The sequence below is a fragment of the Eretmochelys imbricata genome, chromosome 5 (assembly GCF_965152235.1).
Source record: "Eretmochelys imbricata isolate rEreImb1 chromosome 5, rEreImb1.hap1, whole genome shotgun sequence".
NCBI lineage: Eukaryota > Metazoa > Chordata > Testudines > Cheloniidae > Eretmochelys > Eretmochelys imbricata.
Window position 1 is genome coordinate 91,820,795 of NC_135576.1, and position 23,075 is coordinate 91,843,869.

At 39.6% G+C, this 23,075-nt stretch overlaps 1 protein-coding gene across 3 annotated transcripts in view; it reads left to right on the plus strand.

Moving 5' to 3' along the window:
- UBQLN1 (ubiquilin 1) overlaps positions 1-23,075 on the plus strand; it is a 34,888-nt gene that overhangs the window by 2,527 nt on the left and 9,286 nt on the right. For all 3 annotated transcript variants that reach the window (XM_077817535.1, XM_077817534.1, XM_077817533.1), the window contains exons 2-7: positions 11,886-12,037; positions 14,579-14,694; positions 16,304-16,566; positions 17,470-17,628; positions 18,426-18,669; positions 22,135-22,277. In XM_077817535.1, coding sequence (XP_077673661.1) covers positions 11,886-12,037; positions 14,579-14,694; positions 16,304-16,566; positions 17,470-17,628; positions 18,426-18,669; positions 22,135-22,277 — 1,077 coding nt within the window. The remainder of the gene's footprint in view (positions 1-11,885; positions 12,038-14,578; positions 14,695-16,303; positions 16,567-17,469; positions 17,629-18,425; positions 18,670-22,134; positions 22,278-23,075) is intronic.

Below are 23,075 nucleotides of genomic sequence, written 5' to 3' on the forward strand. Positions count from 1 at the left end.
AGCCCAGAGCTGTTTGTGGGCTACAAATAACAACTCTGCATCATTTTACATCTGGAAATTTGTTTTTCAGAGTTCTTATATTCTGTATAGGAACTAGTTTAGGACTCTCACTTGCCATGAAAAGCTTTACACTTGCCAATGGATTTTCCAAGCTCTGCTTAGTTAGTATAGTAATGAGTTCATTATAAGTATCTGGGTAGACCAATGTACTTGTGCATGACTTTTTATCATTAAATATTATTCCTTGGATCTATATATGAAATATATCTACAGTAGATCTATAAATTCTGACCACTTTTTAAAAATTTGATATTTTAATGTAGATGCACTGTTCGCTAGTAAAAAGAACAGGAGTACTTGTGGCAGTGCTACAAGTCCTCCTGTTCTTTTTGTGGATACAGACTAACACGGCTGCTACTCCGAAACCTGTCTTTGCTAGTAGACAGCTGTCTAAAAATTGGAATAGTTATAAAGTAGTTAATGGAGTAATGAAATGTTTTCCCAAAATAAACACACGTTTTGGACGTCAGGTGATTTACAGAATATATATACCTACTTAAATTGCAAATACTTAAGCAAATTAGTTAAAATTAGATCCTACTTTTTACCTGATAAGGCCTTGAGTGAAATGCTGGCCCCGTTGAAATCAGTGGCAAAAGCTACCATAGAGTCAGTGGGGCCAGGATTTCATCTCTGCAATAATTGATGGCCCTGCTAACGTCTGAGAGGATGTAAGGTCTGAAGCTCCTGTAATACTTTAGATATTAGCAGCTCTTGCTATACAATCACATTAACCTGTTGTAGTTGCTCACTGTCAGCAATGGATGCAGTTGAACCAGTGCTAAAAATGGATTAATTTCAAGTGTAGACATGACCAAATAGTTTTGAACACCAGTTCAGCTGCATCTGTTGCTGACACATAGTCAGCAATGGGTCCTTTTGCTAGTGTCAGCAGGGACAATGATGTGCTCCATAGCTGCAGGAAAAACGTAGAAATTAGGTGAGGGTCTGAACTTGTGTGGGCAGATTCAATAGCCTTTCAGTTCACCTTAAACTGTATATCTGTAACCAGCATAATAATCCCTTAGTCATTTGAGACTTTATTTTTGAAGTTCATTTTAAGAAAAGTGTACTGCACAGTGAGTTCCGGAATAGAACAATGTGACAGTACCCAGGGTTGTGAGACACCTCACCGTCAACTGCCCTTAGTGTGAGGAAGTCTTGTTTGTGCTTGCGGTGCGGTGGATTAGTTCCCTGAAACCACCAGCCTCTGGCAGCACAAGCATTGACTTCCAGGCCTCCACAGGCCTTGCTCTGTCTGTACAGGTAGAAAGCAATAGGCAAACACTAAACCCCATCCTCAGAGCATTTCTGCAGTGTCCACCCTCTTATCCACTGAACACTCATCGAATTACCAGGTCTGCTGTTCCCAAAGAAACAGTACAGACCAGCTTGTAAGCTTCAACTCTGGATCACCACTGTGCTTAGCATCACAACACTTAGATATATCTATAGTGAAAACAAGAATAAGTTCATAATCAAAGAACAGAGATGCAGGTTACCATGGTAAGAATACAAATGGTTACACAGAAAACAAAATCATAACACGCTTTTTAAAAACTAAACTTAACTAGCAAGTTATCTTCTTATCTGAAGAAGCTTATCTCACCTGAAGTTCTCTCCAGTGTTTTCAGCCCAGCCTGGCTGAGATCCCGCTTTCATGAGGCAAATTCGCTGTCCACTTACTTCTTAAGTGAGGGATAACAGGGTGTCGTCTTTGTCCCCCAATTACAGCACAGAAACCTTTGATATTCCTGCCTTTCCTCCTCTGTTTGCTTCTTCCTATTACTTTTCTCTCTCAAGTTTTTCCCTAGTCCTTCATTAGCATTGTGAAACATACAATACTTAATTTACATGTGAACAGTCAACTATATAAGCATTTCTTTTCTGACAGAAAACCTGTTTTTCATTTTTACTGGTAACCAGTCCCTGGACAACAGATGTTTCAGAACATAATTTTCTGTGTATATAAATACAGCTACGATTATGTCACAGAATCAGTGACTTCCATTGACCTCTGTGACATTTTCTGCCCTGGGGCTGGAGCTCCCAGCCCCCACACTGATGGGGGCACCCTGCAGCTGTCCAGCTGGGGGCAGCAGGTGGGTCCTGCAGCTGCCCAGTCGGGGCAGGTGGTGGGGACTCGCCTCCCTATTCTGTCAGGGATATTTTTAGTGAGAGTCAGGGACGGGCCACGAGCTTCCATTAATTTTTGTTTATTGACCGTGGTCTGTCCCTGACTTTCACTAAAAATATTGGTAACAAAAATGTAGCCTTATATATAAATAACTCCTTACACAGCATTCATACATGTATATCACAGTGATCGTGACGACCAGTGTGACACTGTTTGGTGAATTAATCTGGATCTTGCATGTACATTCTATGTCTACACTACACAGCTTTTAGTGACATGGCTGTATCGCTACAGCCATGCCGCTAAAAGTTGCGCAGTGTAGCCACTGTTTGTCTTCTCTTCTGCTGACAAAAAACTTCCACCCCCGACGAGTGGGGTTAGCTTTGTTGGCAAGAGCACTGTTCACACTGGCGCTTGTTGTTGGCAAAATGTTTCTTTTGGGGGTGTTTTTTATTTTTTAACACTTCTAAAAGACAAAAGTTTTGTCGTTCAATTTCCAGTGTAGACAAAGCCCCAGTGTAGGGTGTATGTAAGGAGGGAATGTGTCTCGAGTGTTTTTGTGCTCTGGTGTTTCCTGGATGCCACAACAGCTTCTTGGGGGACCATTACAGCCATGCGCAGATTAGAGCAGCACTTAGATTGCTCTAACTTGCATCAAAACCCAAATAAGCTGTAGGTAGCCTAGTTGACCATAAAGGTAGAATATTGCCACGTCTCTCTTTCCCAGCACCTTCTGTTTCTGTGCTGCATGCAGCTGGGCTTGACCCAAGGACTGGAGCCTATAGCTTCACTGTTTTTGAAATGGGTCTGCTACTAAACTTGCACAACTATACAAAGATTTGTAGTATATTGAGGGATAAGGAATAGCTGTAAACCTGCTGACTCTAGACTAGGTACATTATTTGGCTAGGTCTTTCATCTTTTGTTTTAAGAATCAATCACAGATATAGGAGCATGCTGACTGCTCTTCCAGAAGATGCACATTCCAGAACGTTCTTGTATTCAAGGGAATGATTTTGTTAGTTCTTTTTCAGTTGGATTGTTTTAAGAAGAGAAGTTTTAGGAGAGGTCATAGGGAAGAAGGTAAAAGTGGGGGTGGGGGAGAGGAAGTCATTTTAAGGGCCTCTTGTTCTTTAAATAATCTCTCCTCCTATTTATAGTGTGACTTAAACTGTGTTTGAATGGTAAAAGATGTTAGAATCAGCCACCTTAAACAACTTTACTCTTCATTTTTAGGCAGTTTACCTTGGAGGAGTTAAAGCTCACTGGGCATTCACTAGTGTGCTTCTTTGTGTTCCTGAGCTCATGCTCTCTGTTAACCTTTCATGCAATCCATGGCTGAAGTTGGCAATTTTCAAGGTTCTGAGTGTAAGGAGTTCACTGTTTCCATCCACCTACACATACGCAAAAATCCCCAAATGTCAAGTCATGCATTATTTTGTAAATACTACAGTCCTGGCAGAAAAATGCAGCCTGCTTTATCTTTTTAATTTGTATGCAAACAGTCTACTTGCATATTAAAATGCTCCAAAACATACATAGAAATATTCTATAGATTGTTTGTAGTAGTCAAGGCACTATTATTTTAGGATCCTGTATTGAAGTGCTTATAACTCTTGCAAAAAATTACCCTCGGGCCTGAAATTTTTCATTTGTCCTAAGCTCACATGTAAATCTTCTCTTGGTAAGGTTAATACAATGCAACTTAAATTATCGAACCCTAGAGAAAAATTTCAAGTGTTTTTGTGTTCTCATGATTCCTTTTTTAAATTTCATCTTTGCCATACAGTGTTTCTTGTCCTCTTTGAAGTGTGTTTGGGATGTTTGGAGTGATTTCCAATAGTTTAAAAATAAGATGCCATGTATTTTAAAATAATGTGCTGTGCACACTATACTGTACTCAGTTTTAAAATGCTGGAATGCCTTTTTACAAGCATACATGCACATGTATCTCGTATTCTGGAGTTCTGCATGATAGAAAGATGGCTATTTGTGCATTAGTGTTCTCTTTATCTTTAAAACACCCAAAGGAAAAAAGCTATTCATGGAACACTATGGTTGAATGTTTAAATGCATAAATCATGCAATTCGAAATTGTTATTGGTTCCCACAATTACAGCTTAGCCACGTTCCACATATTAAGACCTGATGTTGAACAGTGTTAACGTAATTATAAAACTATATATATGAAAGGGAACAGAATGTTGGCACCATATTTTCATATTCCTGATGTGTGCAATTTGCTTCAATTTCTGTAAACTAGTGTAAATCAATCCTTTCTCAGTGGTTTTCTAGCAGTCCACAGATTGATGAATGGTATAACATAGATGTGGCTTTCATCAACCTAGGTTCACTCTCAAAACTACTGAAGTCACATAATAGTCAGTTATTGCTCTCTCCAGCTATTGATAGTGTGATCTGTCTGATTGCTTTCTTCCAGTTAAGCAGCTGAGTGCATAAAAGTTTCAAAAATGGAGTAAAAATTTGACTTGTTTTCTTTTGCATACACTTCTATTCCCTAAACTACACGTTAAAAGCCATCAAACTCACAGCCAACTCATGTGAACTGACTCATTCTTGCAAATCATCAACTCTTCTTCATGCATTTCTTTTTCTTACAAACAAACACAAAAAACCACTGCTGGGATGAATTACTCGGCACTTCATAACTTAAATTCTTTCTCCCACATTCTGGAAACTTGATTTAAAAGCTGTTCAAGAACAACAAAAAGGTACTGCTTGGTTTGGTAATGGTGACTTTTTTAAAAAAAATATATATTTACTTTCCTCCAGAACCTGGATCAGGTAGAAAGTGCCATATTTAAAAAACAAAACAAAAAATTTTATACCATCAAGTATTTTACTAACATTTTTCTGATAAATGATTGACAGACAAAATAGTTAAGCATCAAACAGCTGTAAGAATAAGGGTCTGAAGTTTCTTGTAATCAAATATGATTTTTGAGTGATAATTCCGAATTAAGTAAATTGCCTATGCTTCATCACTTTTTTCTGTAAATCAGAATTGTCATGAAAGTTTATAAACCAAAGCACAAAATCTAATTTTCTGCCCTATCTTGATGGAGTTTTTTAAAAAAATCATTCACGCTCGGTCTGTTGGGAACAGAACTTTGAAAGGCTGCTCTAAATACTGTTATGAATGCAGTCCACAAAGAAAAACTAATCAATGAAATACTTTGTTGCAGAGGAATCATTGACAGAATGGCAGTGGGTGGTCAGATGCTTGATTTGGTTAGGTGAGATCTTGTACTACATTCTAACGTACTAAGGATTGTGTGCTGAGGAGGAGGAAAAAATTTTTTGTTTGGACCTGCCCTTTTTGATGGGGTTGGTAACTTATGTTCCTTAGCACTAAAATTTTCCATGCCAAAGAAATATTACTTTCAGTAGCCGAAACAAAGCAGTCTAATATAATGTTATGTCAGACTTTAAGATAAGGTTAGTTGAACTTTAATAAAATCCCTTTTAAGATAGCTCTGGTGTTGCCTAAAATAAATCTACTAGCTTTTCTTTGTAGGTTACTATGTTTTTCGTTCTGTAATGCCTAATTTATAATTAGGTGGAAAAACTAACCTGTGGATGCAGTGTATGTATTTTTTCTCAAGCAAACACTTGCCATTTTATGAGTATTAGAACTTGAAGTCATTTAGTTTTCTCAGTAAGAATGCCACTAAATTGTCTAGCTCTGGTAAGTTTAAATTTAACGCCTTTGTAGCACTCGTGTGCTAAAAAAAAGATACTTGGCCGGGTTCTCAAAGTGGTGTTCTCTTTCAAAAAGTGATAGTTAACATGGAATCCCATTATGCCTTTCTAGTGATCTGTTAGTTCCAGATCATTTTGCTCAGTTTATAGGAATATCATGCTCTTTGTCACTGGATCTCAAACCACTTTACAAAGGAGGTGAGGATAATTATCCCTATTTTACAGATGGTGAAATTGAGGCACAGAGTTGAAGTGATTTGCCCAGTAGTACCCAGCAGTAGAATTGGGATTAGACTATCCTGGGTCCCAGTCCAGTGCTCTGTCCACCAGGCTACATTGCCTCACTAGTAATTTTTTTAAACTGACAACCTTACAAATCAGCCAAGGAACTGAAATAAAAATTCTTTCCTTCTCTCTCTAATCACAAGAAAATACAATTCTGCAGATTTTAAGGGGTTGCCCAGATTTAATTTAGGTATTTGGACTGTCAAGTAGAATACTGATTCCTTTGTGTAAGACAGAGGGCATGTCTACACTATAAACTTAAGTTGATCTATGTTAGGTTGATTTACCGCCAATGGTTCATGTCCGCATAACCCTTCTTCTATTGGTGGTGTGTGTCTTCACTTGAAGTGCTTCTACCGATTTAAGAGGGGCAGTGTGGGGGCTGACAGCCGGGGCTTTCAGTTCCGCACGCAGCTCCCTGCCAGAAGCTGGGTTTACCACCCCCTCTTCCTCCCCCTGGGCTCCCTGCAAGGAACAGGGCAGCCACACCTGGCTTCTCGGCTCCCCGCTGGGCTCTTGGCTCTTCACCCAGAGCGTGGCAGCTGACCAGACTCTGGGCGTGGAGTTTCCTGTCGGGTACAGCCATGCTCCACTGGGGAGCTGAGAGCCTTGTGGGGCAGCCAGGCTTGGGGAGATCTGCCTCCAGTGTCCAGTTGGTTGCACCATTCCCAGCGGGGAGCTAAGAAGCCTGGTGTGGCTGTCCTGTTCCTGGCGGGGTGCTGAGAAACCGGGTGCCAGCGGAATAGTGAAATTGACAAGAATGACAACCAGTACTTGTAAGTAACAGAATGTCTACAGAAACATTGTGTCACCCTAAATACACTGAAATAAGCCCTGGGTCTCTCCTGGAGGTGGAGTTATGTCAGTATACTAAGGCTTTTACCTCAGCGGGAGCAAGGCTGTGGTACGTACACTGACATAATTAGGTCACCATAATGCTGTGGTGTAGGCTAGACCTGAATGGAATCCAGCTAATTCTTTTAGCTGCGTTGCCTCTATTTTTAATAGGAATAAATAATAGTAAAAACTTATTTGTCATTACAGATGACACTTGGAACATAACAGGGAGCTGCTCTGAGTAAGGTGATGTCAATCTTTGAAATAGAACTGCACTTTAAGTGACTTTTAGGAACATAAATCTTGTTGTAACTCTTTCACCCAGCTACAAAGCCTGGACAGTCTCTCCTGTAGTGCGGGACTGCATGTATTTCACTGTTCAAAACAAAAGTCCTGTGCTTGGAAGAGCAAGCAGCTTTCACTTTCTTGTTTAGATATATAAAGTTGCAGGCTGGAATTTTCAACAGGCCAAAAGGTATTTGGTGCCCACTTTTCATGGGAGTTGGGTGTCTAATACTCTAGGCCTCTTTGAAAATCCTTGCTATAATAGTTAATAGTTATGAGTTGTATAGGTATCTCTCATGCTAGGCCACGATTGGTTGGAAATGGGGAGTGGTCTTTCTGGATATTTTTATTCCCTTGGTTTTATTCCTTTTATTTCACAACACTCTTTGTCTTCAGTCAGGCACATGAATGGGCACCAATGCATTCACAATTGCTGTTTTTTATTGCTTACTGTGAGTCAGCAGACAGTGTTTGGCTTACCAGGAGGGGCTGTGGAAAGGCAGCTCAGGTTCTCATTTTTTAATTTTCCCTAGAATAATGTTTTTCTGATTTATTTTTTTTAAATGTCCTCCCTCACAACCCTACTGTGAAAAGTATCTCGTAATGTATCGTTTCACATACTGAAATTCAGAAGAATGAATGTGATTATTTGTCCATTGTGCCTGGTTAAAAGGTGCAACCAGCAGCTCCTCTGTGCCAAATTCTAGTATAGAACCTGTTTGAGAAGGGTTTCTTATATTGGCAGTTGCGTTGCAGATTGAGAAGCTAATGAAAAACAATAACTTTGTCCAGGAATGGGAGGTTAGCTGCTGGCAATAGTTTAGAAGTCACCTGTACTAAAAATTGGTTTCTGGGGTACCCATTGTTCAACTTGTGTTCTGTTTCGGTGGGTGGGTAGGTTGGTTGGGTTTTCAAGTTCATTGTAAACTGGCAATCTGTTAGCTGTTGGCTTGGGTATTCTTGGCTTCCGTTCGCCATCCAGAAAAACTATTGCTGAAAATCACAAGTAATGGCTTGGATTTTCTTCAGTGTTTCTATGGCTTCCCATTGTGTTAACAGATTAAAGTCTAAAAAGAGGGATACTGTATCTCTATTGTGTATAACCATATAATTGCGGCTATTGCAAATGCAGATGATCTTTGTGTAGTGAGCTGCTTGATGCAATCTGCTAGGTTCCCAAAATGTCTCACAGTTCAGAATAGTTTTACTACCTATGCAGAAGAGATTGCTTGACCAATTCCATGGCCTAGGTATGTCATGTAGGAATTGTTTGTGCCCTAGCTTGTCAGGGGCTGTTAGCATTTTCACCACTGGCATAGTCTCCCATCTTTTGTGTTTCTTTTGTGGGTCATCTGAAAACCATAGATATGTCTGGGCAGAGAGAAGGGAGTGGTGGTGCTGCTTTTGTTGCCAGTATATTGATGGCACTGGATAGCGTGTGGTTATATAACCTCCCACAAATTGTTCAATGTCCTGACCTCTTGAATGAGTAGTTCCTTCTAGAAATTGGGTCATAGCAAATTAGACTTGATTTAAGATTAAATTTAAAGTTAATACTAATGTTCATTTATTGCAACTTTAATAATTTTTCTTCAGCTTTAAAGCTGTCACTAAACAGTGTTTTACCAGTCACTACTGTTTTTATGACAAATCAGCACGTGTAAATAGCAGTATCTAAAATGTGTCTTTGAGCAGGAAGTAGCCATCAAGGTCAGTTAAGGTTAAAAAGCCCCCTAAAAAGAAAATTCTCAGCCATAATTTATTTTAGACCCTCATCCTGAGATGGGTTCCATGTGTGAAGAGCTCTATTGACTTAATAAAGCTTTGTGTAGGCACAGAGTTTTCTTGCCTTCACTGCCGCAACACTACCTTCTTGTTTGTCTCATCCATCTGTTGTCTTATCTTTTTTGTCAGATTGCAAACTCTTTGGAGTAGGGACTGTCACTTTCTATGTTTATACAGTGTCTAGCTCAATGGGACCTGACTTGGTTGGTCCGTAGGTGCTACTGCAGTATAAATGAATAACTCATTTCTGGATCAATATCTTGGGGTCTTGCATGGAATGAGAATTCACTTCTATCTCTAGTTAGAGCATGATTTCTTTAAAAATTAAATTGATCATATCAATAATAAAAAAAAAATGGCAAGCTTCTGAAAGATTTTTAAAAGCCTAAAATCTTCCAAGCAATTTAGCTTACAATCTTAGTCCTTAAATCAAGAAATAAATTGAAATGTTTGATTTTTTTCCACAATATGTCATCAGCCTGTCAAAATATCTTCCTTTTCTCTTTAAAATTAAATGCATTTATTACTTTTGTGAGGTTGTCAGTATAGCACCTATCCACAGAATAGATGAAGCACAGACAGGTGGCAATCCACGCTAGCTTATGTAGCCCCAGCATGCTGCAACCAGGGCCTGCAAGGATCACCGCTAGAGGGCAGAGAGCAAAATAGTTAGCTTGCCTTGTCATTCTGTTTTCTGAGACTGCCAACAAAAGATGGCTTTGGTGCCATTGGTTGTATGTTTTTTTTGTTTGTTTTGTGGTGTGGAGGTATATTCAGTATAACTAGGCTGAAGCCACAACATAGTCCTAGGATGCAAACAAACTTTGGTCACTGCTAATTAGAACTAGTGATCTGGATGTTGAAAATGTTGCATATCACTATCTGTTACACTGAGTCATTCCCGTTCTTTTGCCTGATTTCTTTAAATGTGTTCTATAATTTTTTTTCTGGTGATAAGAATAGAAACTTAAGACAAGTAAAAGCATATGCAACAGCTGTCACAGTTCAGGGCAATTGCACCTGTAGTTCCCCCCTCTGTAGTCCACCAAGAGCACCCGCTCTGGGCTCCAAGCCCTTCAGTTGTCACCTCTCTTGGGCAGATACCTACGTTTCTCTCCTTCCTGTTCCTTGCCAAGAGTTGTATCGATACCATAGTATAAAATCAATAGTAGACGGCTGATGCATAATAGCTTTGCATGTGTTATTGCTTGTCTTTTACATAGTCCTAGCAAACGCATGTAGTGCTGTCGTTCGTCAGCTTTATGTTGCCTTTAAAAACACCAGGAATATAGGGCTGGTGAACAATAGTTTTACCTATGCTTGTCTTCGGGGCTTTTATTATGACCTGCCAGGACCAGCATATGTAGAGTCACTGTTCGGAAACTCGCAAATGGTCCACAATATTAATTGTACTTGCGCTTGTCTTCAGTAAAATCTGCCTTTTGTATTAATTCTTATTCATTGTTGGCCTTTGGTTTTCCTTTTCTTGTTTTGTTTATGCTGTTGTTATAGTTGAAAATCATTAAAAGCCTTTCTTGAGGAATAATTAATAGTTCTTACTTATTTTATACAGACACCACTTAACCTCATTACGTCTGTGTTGGGTGGTGGGAAGTAGCGAACACCCCAGGGTGAAATAAGGCCCCGAGGCGTGCCTCCTTCTTGCTTGATCTCCACAGCCAACACTGTGATATTCCCAGCAAGCCAGACTTTTCTAAACAGAGGTGGGGAATTTGCATTAACCTCTCCCTAGGTATTCCCCAGGAAATCCATTTAACACTTATTAATGCAAAAGTCCATTCTTGTATGGCATAGAGTCTTTTGAAATCCCAGGCATCACATCACATCCTCCTGTCCCTTTCCCCCAGGTTACATTCAATCCTGTCCCACAATAATATATAAACATTGCATTTCATACAATGGACCTCAAATATACCTGAACTTAAGGTCTCCCAAGGATATGCAAGAAATTCCTGTATCTGTCACAGCTGCTTTCCATAACTTTGTAAATATCACACCAGCACTGTAAAGCTAATGCATAGTACCATGTACAGAAGTTAAGTGGTGAAATGATAGACTACACAGAAGTATTACAAAATAGTGTTGCAGTATAACCCCCATAAGAGCAAGAAAATTGAGTTAGATGGCCATGGTAGCATTTGCTCAGCTTAGCTATGGTTCTGTTATATGTGCTTTGACCACAGGAATTTGACCCCATTTCAGTACATGGCGATAATATAAGAACACTGGAAATGCTTCCTTTTGTGAAGTTGTAACAAGCCTAACATTATGTTAATACTACATTGTCAAAAATGGGTTTTACTTAATGTGAAAATGCTGTTTTCAAATACTTATATCTGTTACAGGTGTTAATAAGAGTTACACCTCTTACATAGACACCTATACAAAATTATATGAGAGAAGCTGTAATTGAAAAAGATAACCAAGATTTTTTTTTCTCATTCCTTGACATTTTAAGCTTTTATTGTATATGTGGCTGGTGCAGGAAAGGATTTAAAGTTAATCACTTTCTAACACTGTTGATTGACATACTGTTTATTATTTTGAATCTACAAATGGGAATGATCTGACTTCATAGTCATTGTCAAAAATAAACTGAGGGAGCATTTAATAAAGGGGGCGTATATTGTATAAACTTGAAAATAGTAAACATGCAAAATACCTTCACCAAATCTCAAAAGTTTTTTAAAATAGAATAGTTAATGCACTGATTTACACATAATCACATTAACTTTTTCTTTCTAATATCTAGTTTAAGGAAGAAATCTCTAAGCGTTTCAAGTCCCACACAGATCAACTTGTATTAATATTTGCTGGAAAAATTTTAAAAGATCAAGATACTCTGACCCAGCATGGGATTCACGATGGACTCACTGTTCACCTTGTCATCAAAACACAAAACAGGTAACCTTGCTGATAAGCTGTCTTCTATTTTTTTAGCTGTAAGAAACCAAATAAATATTCTCCTTTCCCAGTTAGATCTTATTGTGCAATTACTAGATCTCAAAAAAAAGCAATATTCTTACTCCTGGTCCTGAGGTCCCTTGCAAAAGCATAGGTGGAAATCTCCAAACTCTTGAAGTTTTTTGTTCCCTAAATGCTGCAATAGCAGGATAGTGTGAGTGTCAGCCTCCTCTCTTGGCAGTCATGTGCCACCTTCTGAACTTCACCACTGCACTTAAAAACTTTCCAGTCAGCGCCTTCTTGACTTCAGTCAGTGAAAACTCCTTGTAGGAGCTGAGCCTCTACAGTCACAGTGCTCTTTTCATGAGTATTGCTTGCCATGTTCCTCCCTTCTAGATGGGTTTAGGTTGCTAATAATAAAAAAACTTTCTGTTCTTTTGGCACTCAATTCTGGCACTTGAGTGCTGAACACCAGCATTATTTGTTGCCCTATAAGCTTCTTAGGTGTTTTAGTTTTCACCTCTCTGGGATGAAGGCAGCCTGTTCAGCAACTTCATACCATGCCCAACTGAAAGAAAAATATCTGCAAAAGATGAACACATCAACTGTGTTTACCTTTAAGTCAATCTCCAGGTGTAGAGCAGAAGCCCTATTGGAATTATTTTTATTGATAATACAGGCATCGCCAGGACACCAGTTTAATCTTAAAATCCTTTATTAAATTCAAAGGCTGAATGCCATTTATACAGCTGCTCCAAATGTGCCTTAAATGCCTAAGCAATCCTATGCCCATTCAGTAACATGCAGTTATAAGCATTGTTCAAGTACTTACTGCAGGATTAGACTGAGGACACTCAAACCCACATTGGCTGACTTCAGCTGGACAGCAGGTACTAGTAATGATCCTTTTGAGTTTACCCTTTTATACTTTATGTATCAGAACCTATGTAACTATAGTCACTGCTTTATGAATTTCTTTTTTTGTTAAAAGAAAAGGAGTACTTGTGGCACCTTAGACTAACAAATTTATTTGAGCATAAGCTTTCGTGAGCTACAGCATCCGATGAAGAGAGCTGTAGCTCACGAAAGCTTATGCTCAAATAAATTTGTTAGTCTCTAAGGTGCCACAAGTACTCCTTTTCTTTTTGCAGATACAGACTAACACGGCTGCTACTCTGAAACCTTTTTTTGTTAAAGCCACGTAGAACCACCCCTGATGATTGGGGCTTCTTCTTCAAGACTTTTCACCTGTTTTATCAGTTACCTTCCAGGTCCAGTTTTTCCAGTTAAGCCACATTCCAAGCCCAGTAGGTTCAATTAAGCATACCATTTTTCAAGGCCTTCCCACAACTGCTAGCCACCTACACACTTCCTACGAATTGCAAATCATCTGTTTTCTTTAGCCAAGACAATTTAATGTTGTTTATTCATACAAACATATGGCTGCTTTTACAGGCCTTTTGTGCAAGGAAGGACAATTCCGTTGCAGTTGTCTAGGGCGTGTGTAAGCAGTGCTCCAGGAATGTTCCTTACCTTCTGCAACAGCGAACTGCACCAGAAGCAGCTGAGGGGGTATTCACACTTTTGGGACTGGTCCAGATCATTTCAGCAAAGGACAGATTGACCTGTCCAAAGCTGAGCTGATCCGTCAAGTGCAGGACTGCTGTCCTGACACTGAAAATGAGAAATCCGCCATGACCAAGTTTGGGAACAGACTTGGTCATAAATCAGTAGCCAGGTTTACATAATTGTGCTCCCATTTTCTGAAGAGTTCTAACTCTGAATAGACAGTAGTGTGCAGTACGTGTTACAACACTTGCAGCCTGAAATGACTCAGTTTTGTTTGTATTGGCTGTAGACTGTTTATAGTTGTATCCACAATTGGCCTTCAGATTAGAATTGCCACAGTGTCCCAGCTAGAAATGGTTCGGTAGGACAGGCTTTTACTTTGCACTGTCAGATAATTTAGATGTCTGGATGGTTTTGTTTCTCTCAGTTTATTTGCAATGTTTGAGCAGAAAACAATGGGAAGGGAAATGGATTGGTACCTGCTATTGTTCAGAAAACAGCTGAAGCTTATCAGAAATAATGGCTGTGGTACTGTGTTAATTGCTTCAGTGACTGGCTGAAATCCTGCTCACAGTTCCAGCTGCAGTGAGGGGTGGGGTTTGGGATCTCAGTGAAAACATCATTTTGGAATGATAAAACATGCACGATCACCTTTTTAACCCTATTTGCGTTTAAATCTTTCCTTTTAGAGATTGTCCTGGAGAATCTTGAGATTCTGGTTTTTGTCTGGGCTGGGGATATGAGTTTAATATCCAGTTGGGCAGAAAATAGAAATACCCAAAGCATGTTCTAAATAAATCACTCAAGCCAGATTACTTGCTGTCCATGTTTAAGTAATGGTATTGACACAATATATGAGAATAGTCATAATTTATATTCTGGTTATTTCATGGTAACTTGTCTCTGGATCCTTCCAGAAATCTTTTAAATTGCCTCAATAAAGTGATTTATAGTTTTAACTTTATTTTTCAGATCGCAAGATCATCCTGTACAGCAAACGAACACCACAGGGAATACTTCTACCACATCGACATCAAGCAGTAGTACCTCCACACCCCCCTCAACAAACAGCAGCCCTTTTGGTTTGGGTACAATCTCTATCTGCTAACTTTGTGGGTTAAGAACACTGCCCTTCCCTGAGTTGTTATAGCCCATTCTATAGTTATAGAAAAGGGTTTAATTTCAGCATTTGATTGTAGGAATCTTATTTCCTTGAAATCTTCCTCTATGGAAAATCTTGTATACATGGAATACTCCTATGCTGCTGCTTCATATAGCACATCAACAAATAGCAAGGTGCAGCTGGTGTTTCATTCCAGCATTACTGGTAGTGTGAAAATTACAGAGCTCCCTGTGAGCTGTGCATGCTCTACAACAGGGGTGGCCAACCTGGGGCTCCGGAGCCGCAAGCGGCGCTTCAGAGGTTAATATGCAGCTCCTTGCATAGGCGCTGACTCTGGGGCTGGAGTTACAGATGTGAACTTTCCATTGTGCCGGAGGGGTGCTCACTGCTCAACCCCCTGCTCTGCCCCAGGCCCTGCCCGCACTCTGCCCCTTCCCCCAAGCCTGCCATGCCCTTGCTCCTCCCCCTCCCCCACAGAGCCTCCTGCACATGTGAAACAGCTGATTGTGGCAGGCAGGAGGTGCTGACTGGTGGGGCTGGAGGGTGAGAGCTAATGGGGGAGGTGGGACAGGCTGCTGACATATTACTGTGGCTCTTTGGCAATGTACATTGGTAAATTCTGGCTCCTTCTCAGGCTCAGGTTGGCCACCCCTGCTCTACAATGCATCTGGATTGGTCCAAGGAGTGGAGGGCACTGCAGAAATTGTGCCCCTAGTGTCACCCAGATTGTGAACAACAGTGACAAAACTGTTACCCCACCTACAAGCATATTTCTCTGACCAAATCAAATCACTGGGCCTAATAGCTCTATCTTACCTTCTCTTCCGGAGCATACATTTCCCAAGCACAGACAGGCTCCTGTTCTGCAGCGGAAAAGTGGTTTTCTCCTGCTACCCACACCAGACTTAACACTGGTGATTCAGGCCCTCTATCTCGTTTCATTTTCTGAAAAATGAATAGAATAAAAAAGTTAAAATTAGTAAGCATTTGCTGTTATGAGTTTAAAGTGGCTCAGATTTTCATGAGTGATTTTGGTTGCCACAATTTTGGGGTCAGTTTGAAGTTTTGCAATTTAGACAGCGTGAAGATTGTAGAAAACTGTTTTACCTTATTTTTAGTACCTGATGCATTAGGAACTAGAAAGAGTTCTGCTTTATCAAAATAAAAGGAAAATATACAGTATTGTAATGCTATCATACTTACTCTCTGTTAAATTTTAAATGACTCCTGCAAATAGACTCTTGCAGACATGCATGTATATACTGCATGATTTACAAGGGAGAAATTTTTGAAATCTGAAGGACACAGACATCAACATTACTAGAATGGTAATAACATGTATGTCTTATCCAAAGTATTGGTTGTCAGCTAAATGTCTTCATTATTAAAACAACAGACTTTGGAGGAAGGACTCTTTAGTGTCTGGGAAGGATGGAATTCTCACTGTTTTGCATTATCTGGAAATTTGGGTGATACATTAAAGTATTTTGTATTTAAGAATAGTTGTCCAGATGAAAATGATTTAGAAATGTACTAAAAGCAGAAAGTTCAATTTTTTTTTCTCCCCCTTTAAGGTGGCCTCGGAGGACTTGCAGGTCTGAGTAGCCTGGGCCTGAATACATCTAACTTTTCAGAGTTACAGAGTCAGATGCAGCGACAGCTCATGTCCAACCCGGAAATGATGGTTCAGATAATGGAAAATCCCTTTGTTCAGAGCATGCTTTCAAATCCCGACCTGATGAGGCAGTTAATTATGGCCAATCCTCAAATGCAGCAATTGATACAGCGAAATCCAGAGATCAGTCACATGCTTAATAATCCAGATATAATGAGACAAGTATGTTGAAAGTTCTCTGTAAATTAATAAACTTTAAAATTCTTTAATAAAATTAAATGTGCTGACTTGAGTGTTTGAAGTATTGCTGAGAAAATTAGGATCATATAGGAAAACTCATAGAATGCTACTCTAGGCAAATACTGTTGATTTTTTTTCTAGTCACTAATGTCTGAAATAGTTCAGTGTGTTGTCTTTAATGTTAAATAATCCATAACATTCTCTGGAGAGTATTTCAGGATTACATAACTAAATTTTTTGAAGTTAAATTAGGACAGAACTTGTGTGCACTTCAGATCTCCTATTTTCTTTGAGAAAGGAGGGTTGTTATACAGCCAATAATGTACTTGCCAAAAAATCCAACACTCTTTAATATAAATTTTAGTACTTCAGTCAGATTTTAAATGCAGTTGAAAGGTGCTGGTATACTTCTACACTGTAGAGGCTTTTAAGACACAAACTGATGGGTACTGTGGATTTGAGAAACCGGATATTTATTTCAAATGGTTCTTATTTGAAAGCAGCATACTGTATTTCTGAGTTGAAACAATATTTAGTAAATTCACTAATTCTGTTTGAATAGAAATGAACTTGGACGTAACTTTCTGTGTCCTCCTTCCTCTCTCTTGCCCAGTACAATACATTCATACTGTTTGTATCAGTACTATATAACTAAAATGTTTCAACATTTTACAATTTTGACAAAATGGCAGATGAAAATTCAGTTGTCTTAACTTTCTAATTATTCCAACAAGAAAAATTCTTGCTCTAGTTCTAACAGCAGTTCAAACTAACTGCAGTGGGTTAGATAATCTATAAATAGCTGTTATAATGGAGACACTGCTTCAGATGTTGTTTTCACTTTAGAATGAATTTTTTTACTAATACAGATTAAATGTTCCTTAGACCCTAGAACTTGCGAGAAACCCTGCAATGATGCAGGAAATGATGAGAAACCAAGATCGAGCCTTGAGCAACCTTGAGAGTATACCAGGTGGATACAATGCCTTGCGACGCATGTACACAGATATTCAGGAGCCAATGTTGAATGCAGCCCAAGAGCAGGTGAGAAATGGGTACATACAACCTAATATTAAATCAGTTTCTCAGGAGTGAAGGAAATTATGCACTGTTTAAACAAGCATTCAAGAAAATGTAATTTGGTGCTAGAAGTCACTGCACCTTCTGTTTCCATTTGTAGAAGTAGGACTGCAGAAATCCCAAACTCTCAACCTTGAAAGAGTAAAGTTTGTGTTTCTTGGTTTTGTGACACAGTCTGAAAGTCAGTGATTATGGCATGTGCGTTTCATAAAGGAACACTTAACTTGAAGTTTCTGAAATTGACTTAAATTCCTAAAAGTTTTTAAAAGTACTCTTTAAATAGGGTCAGGAGATTCTATCTTAGATTCCTTATGCACAGTTTCGGAAGTCTTTTTTGTTGCTTTTCTTAAGTCTTTTCAACAAGAGAGAAACTCAATATCCTGACAATATATAGTCAGTTTCATTTTAAGGGAAGTGTTGACAAATGCACCAAGTTAACAAAATAGAAAATAGATTTTTCCCTTCCTACTTTCAGCCTGAAATCCTGGGTGTTGCTGCTATAGTAAGGTACAACATTTTGAGAGATGTGATTTATTTTATTTTATTTTTTTTAATGTCCCTTTTTAAGATTAGCATCTCAAAACAGCTGATTATTCTACCATGAAACTGGTTTTAGCTTGGTGAATATAATTAAAGACTGCTCTCAGAGTCAAGAGTCTTCAAGTTTGTAATTTTGCATATGTCTCAAAACCTGTCATTTCTAGCAGAGATAAAATTGATGGTTTTAATAGATGGTATTCCTTGTTTTTCCTCCTTTGTAGTTTGGAGGTAACCCATTTGCTTCCTTAGTAAGCAACGCATCTTCAGGTGGGGAAAGTCAGCCGTCTCGTACAGAAAATAGAGACCCTTTACCAAATCCTTGGGCTCCTCAGTCCAGTTCTCAGAGTTCCACAACCAGTGGCAGCAACAGTGGCGAAAGTGGGGGCAGTGGTAGTGTTGGAAATAGCACCACCACCAGTACGGGACCAGGCTCCACCATGCCTAATTTGGGACCCGGAGTAGGAGGTATGTTCATTATCATAGAATTGTATTTACTTGCACAGGTGCAAGTAATTGCTGAAATGACAGACATTCTTGTGTTGGACAAAGTTGTGTTTAAATGACTTGACTTAGTGTTACTAATATTTACTTGCATAGCTCTCTTTACTAGTATCAAAGTCCTATGTAGGAAAACAAACATGCAAAGTAAACTTATCTCAAGAACACTAAGAGGAGCCACAGATCTGCTAAAATAACAGTAAAAGCAGAGACTCGCTAGACAAATTGAAAACGTTCTTCACACTGGACACTGGACAGAGTGCAAAAGTCCAGTAAAGTAGGTAGTGAATGAGATATTGTTAGATACAGCCTCTCAGTCTTTCCCACTTACCTGAAAGGACATATAGAGTTCATGTGAGATCTGAAACAAACTGAAATTTTACCATGTAAACAGAGGAATGAAATGTGAATGTGTTAAATAAACCAGTATTAGAAATTGTAATAGTAATGCCCCAACTTCAAAGTCAGTTTATTTGTATTCTCATGCTACGTAGGAGCCCCAGTCATGGACCCACAGCTTCATTGTGCGAAGCACTGCACAAACACGTAACAAAAAATATTGTCTGTGCTTCAAAGAGCTTACAGTCTAAATCTAAGTCAAGAAACAAAGGGTGGACACAACACACAGGAAGAGCCTATGGAAGCAAGAAAACATGATCACCATGATGCACGTTAGTCTCAGCAGCGCAGCTACTTATTATATCAAGTTTTCTGCAGGCAACACAGCAAACAAGAGTTTAAGGACAATGAGGCAGTTTAGTGGATGTTTATGGGGATCACCTCCCGTGTGCGAAAGACACCATGGAAGAGAGCACAAAGGTGCTTGTTTGAAAATTTAATAAGTAGTTGATGCAGGTTGACATCTCTGCCAGAGTGGAGGTCAGAATCAAGTTATCAACTACTTTGGTATAGATTTGGAGGAAAATAGGATTTGCTGCAATATAAAGGCAAAAGATACATCGTAATAAGAAGGGAAAATAAGAGAAAGTACTTGTTTAGATAAAATTATATTATCGGTGGTGCTGGTCTCAAGGCTTATAATGAAGATTGTTGAACATTTCACATTATAAAACCTTGTTTTCAGTTGCCTATAACTTTGCCATACTAACAATTTAGTCAGACACCAGCACAGACATTTTCAGTCTAACACTAAATTTTTTTAAAGTTTTTCAGCAAAAATTATTCTCCATTTCTGAGAACGAGCCAGGGAAAACATGGTTAACGCATGTTAAAAATAAAATATTTTATTCTCTTCCTTGAAGCCCTAGTATTTCTGTGCTTTGGAGCAGATATGAAAGCCATCACCCTATTTTAAGGGATGGGTCTTTTTGTGATTCCTGTGAAAACCTAGCATAATTTTTCCAAATTACAAGTCTTTATAAATAGCACTTAGCTCATGCTCATAAATCTGTTAGTGGCCGGCAGCAGTATTTACAGAAGATTTCACTGAGCATGCCCCATCCCACAGAGCTACTAAACTTGCAGCATCCCCAGGTTGCAGGGGCTGACATTGCCACTAATTACTCTGTGCTGTAGGCCAAGGGCTATTGTGCGTGGCTCCATTCACCAGAGGAGAGCAGGGAGACTCTTGTGCTGTAAGTGATCCCCCTGCTGCTTCTCAGGTAGCATGGTGGGGGGGAAACAGCCTGACTTGCTCCAGTGCAGAGAGGAGGAAGGCTGGGACAGACTGGTTAGTGTAGAAAGGTGCATGTTAAGGGGAGGGAGACAAGGACAGGCACAGAAAGATCTGTTGCAGCCACTTCTGTGTTAAACCAGCTGCTGTGTTCCACCCCAAAGTACTGCAAAACATATGACAGGAAGCAAAAAAACCCCCAAAAGTCTAGGATTATTTGATGATATGGAATTACCTTAAATTAGGATTTAGTAATGTAACTCAAACGTCTATAGAGTTTTGATATCCAAGATAGTCTTTGTTTGTTTGTTTTTAATTGTGAAAGTTTCAAATTCATTTCAGTTCATACTGATGTAACTAGTACATATCTTTCAGTATGACTTCTCAGTCTTTGGATACGGGTATTAAACTTGGATGTGAAAATTTAAGTCAGGCAAAAATTTGGCATATAAACCTTTTTTTGCCAGAGAATAATTTACCTAATTTTTAAAGTTATTTTTTAACATTTTTGAATAAGCGTACAAAATAAAAAGTAGAATATCTTGGTTTCAGTGTCAACTCCACACTCTCATAACGCTGTTAGTTACAAACTGAAGTTTCACAGGTTAAGGAAGAACTTGTTCGCAGTGCTCTTGCACAGCTTTGGAAGTTGACTTCTCTTCGGAGCTGTTTGCAAGCTTACTAATGTTGGTAGATTATTCAGGTTACCCAAAAAGTACAACGCATTCTTCCTGTACAAGATGTGGGAAGTGGTCTGCTGGATCTGACTTTGTAGTGATAGCACATGGTCAAATGGTGAAGGAATGACTAGACTGAGTAACTGAAGAGATGTAAATTAACATTTGAAGACAGCTCCAAAACTGTGTGCAGGAAGCTTATGTAGGAATGGAAGGGTGTGACTGGACACACTTCTAGAAGTGTTGGTACCATTTGTGATGGGATAATCAGGTTTTCTGAGTGGTTTAAAAGAATTATGGAGAGTGCACAATTTTGAGAAGTGCCCTTATTAGTTTAACAGCCTGTTCTTCGAGTGCTTGTTCATGTCAGTTCCTATCAGGTATGTGCATATGCATGGTAGCTGGAAGACTTTTCCCTAGCAGCATCCGTCGGGTCGCCCTGGGTGCCCCCTAGAGTCTTGCCTTCATGACACTCAATATAGAGACCTGCCTACCCACCACCCCCTCAGTTCCTTCTTAATATTTTGGCTACCGTGCACATGCTTCCCCTAGGGTTGCCAACTTTCTAATTGCACAAAATCAAACACTCCAGCCCCCCTCCCTCAGTCGCTTGCTCTCCCCCACCCTCACTCACTTTCACTGGGCTGGGGCAGAGGGTTGGAGTGCGGGGTGGGACATGCCAGCTGCTTCTGGGAGTTGCGCGGAGCTAAGGCAGGCAAGGAGCCTGCCTTAAGCCTGCTGCGCTGCCAACTGGACTTTTAATGGCCTGGCAACCCCAGCTTCACTCCACAGCGGGGCGAGTCCCCCGTGGGATGGCGCAGAGGCTTGGTGCTTCTGGCCTGCAGCGCCGAGACTTGCCATGGGCCAGATGAAATTAAGCAGGATGCCGAATCCGGCCCACGGGCCATAGGTTCCCTACCCCTGGATTATGGGTTAAAAGTGGAGAAGCTTCTTGAGATGAGTGGTGGCTGATGTCCATTATAGACAGTAATTACTCTCTTATGTTAAATCATGGAAGTGTTATGCACTCATCACCATATTTAATTATAATTAAATGAAAATGCATCTGTCACTATTTTCATGCTTATGAATTGCTAAAGTGACCATTTTCTACTTTTTAAGCTGGTATGTTCAACACTCCAGGAATGCAGAGTTTGTTGCAGCAGATAACAGAAAATCCACAGCTTATGCAGAACATGTTGTCTGCACCCTATATGAGAAGCATGATGCAGTCACTAAGCCAGAACCCTGATCTTGCAGCACAGGTAAAGGCACCTATGTATTGTATGTACTGAATGAAAAGAGAGGTATTGCAAATTCATGCAATAACTACTGTCACAACAAAGTAACAATTTTATGTGCTAACACCAACACCTACTAGCCTATTAATATGCTTCTCCAGTTCCTAGTTAGACATCTTGACAGTCAACCTCCTGAGTCTAACTGCAGGATAGAGCTAAACAGGGAGCACTGGCAAGACTGTAAAGCAAACTGCAAAAACTCTTGGCTCAGAACCTTGGGTGAACCGAAGGGGCCAGGTAGTACTAAGTTAGATGGACAGAACAACCACGGGAGCTGAAATTTTTTATGTGTACTTCAGTGTGAAATGTTTTAACAACCATAAACTTGTGATTTCATATAGGAACCACTTGAAAAGTTAGTCTCAAACTTTTAGGCAGGGCCACTGGTCTATGTAGCCCCAAACTGATTTTAGGAGTTAGTTGTTCAGGCTGTCAGATACATGGCACTTGTATCTTCATCTTCAGCTGTGACCTTCCTGTATGGCTTTCATTTGCTGTATAAGTGCAAATACTATTACAGCTTTATGAATGGCGGCAGTCTTTTCCTAATATCACTTATAGTGCAAATATGCCTGTGGGTTCAGCTTCTAAAGGGTCAGCACAGGTTGGATGTGTGCCACATGGAGTGGAATGGAAAGTATCTCATGCTTTTAAAAAAAACAAAAAACACTTAGCAGGGGAGCTTCACTGGCTTTTTGCACACATTGAATGTGTGCATAGAGGAACAGTCCTTAACTCTGTAGTATGCAAGTCTTATCCTGT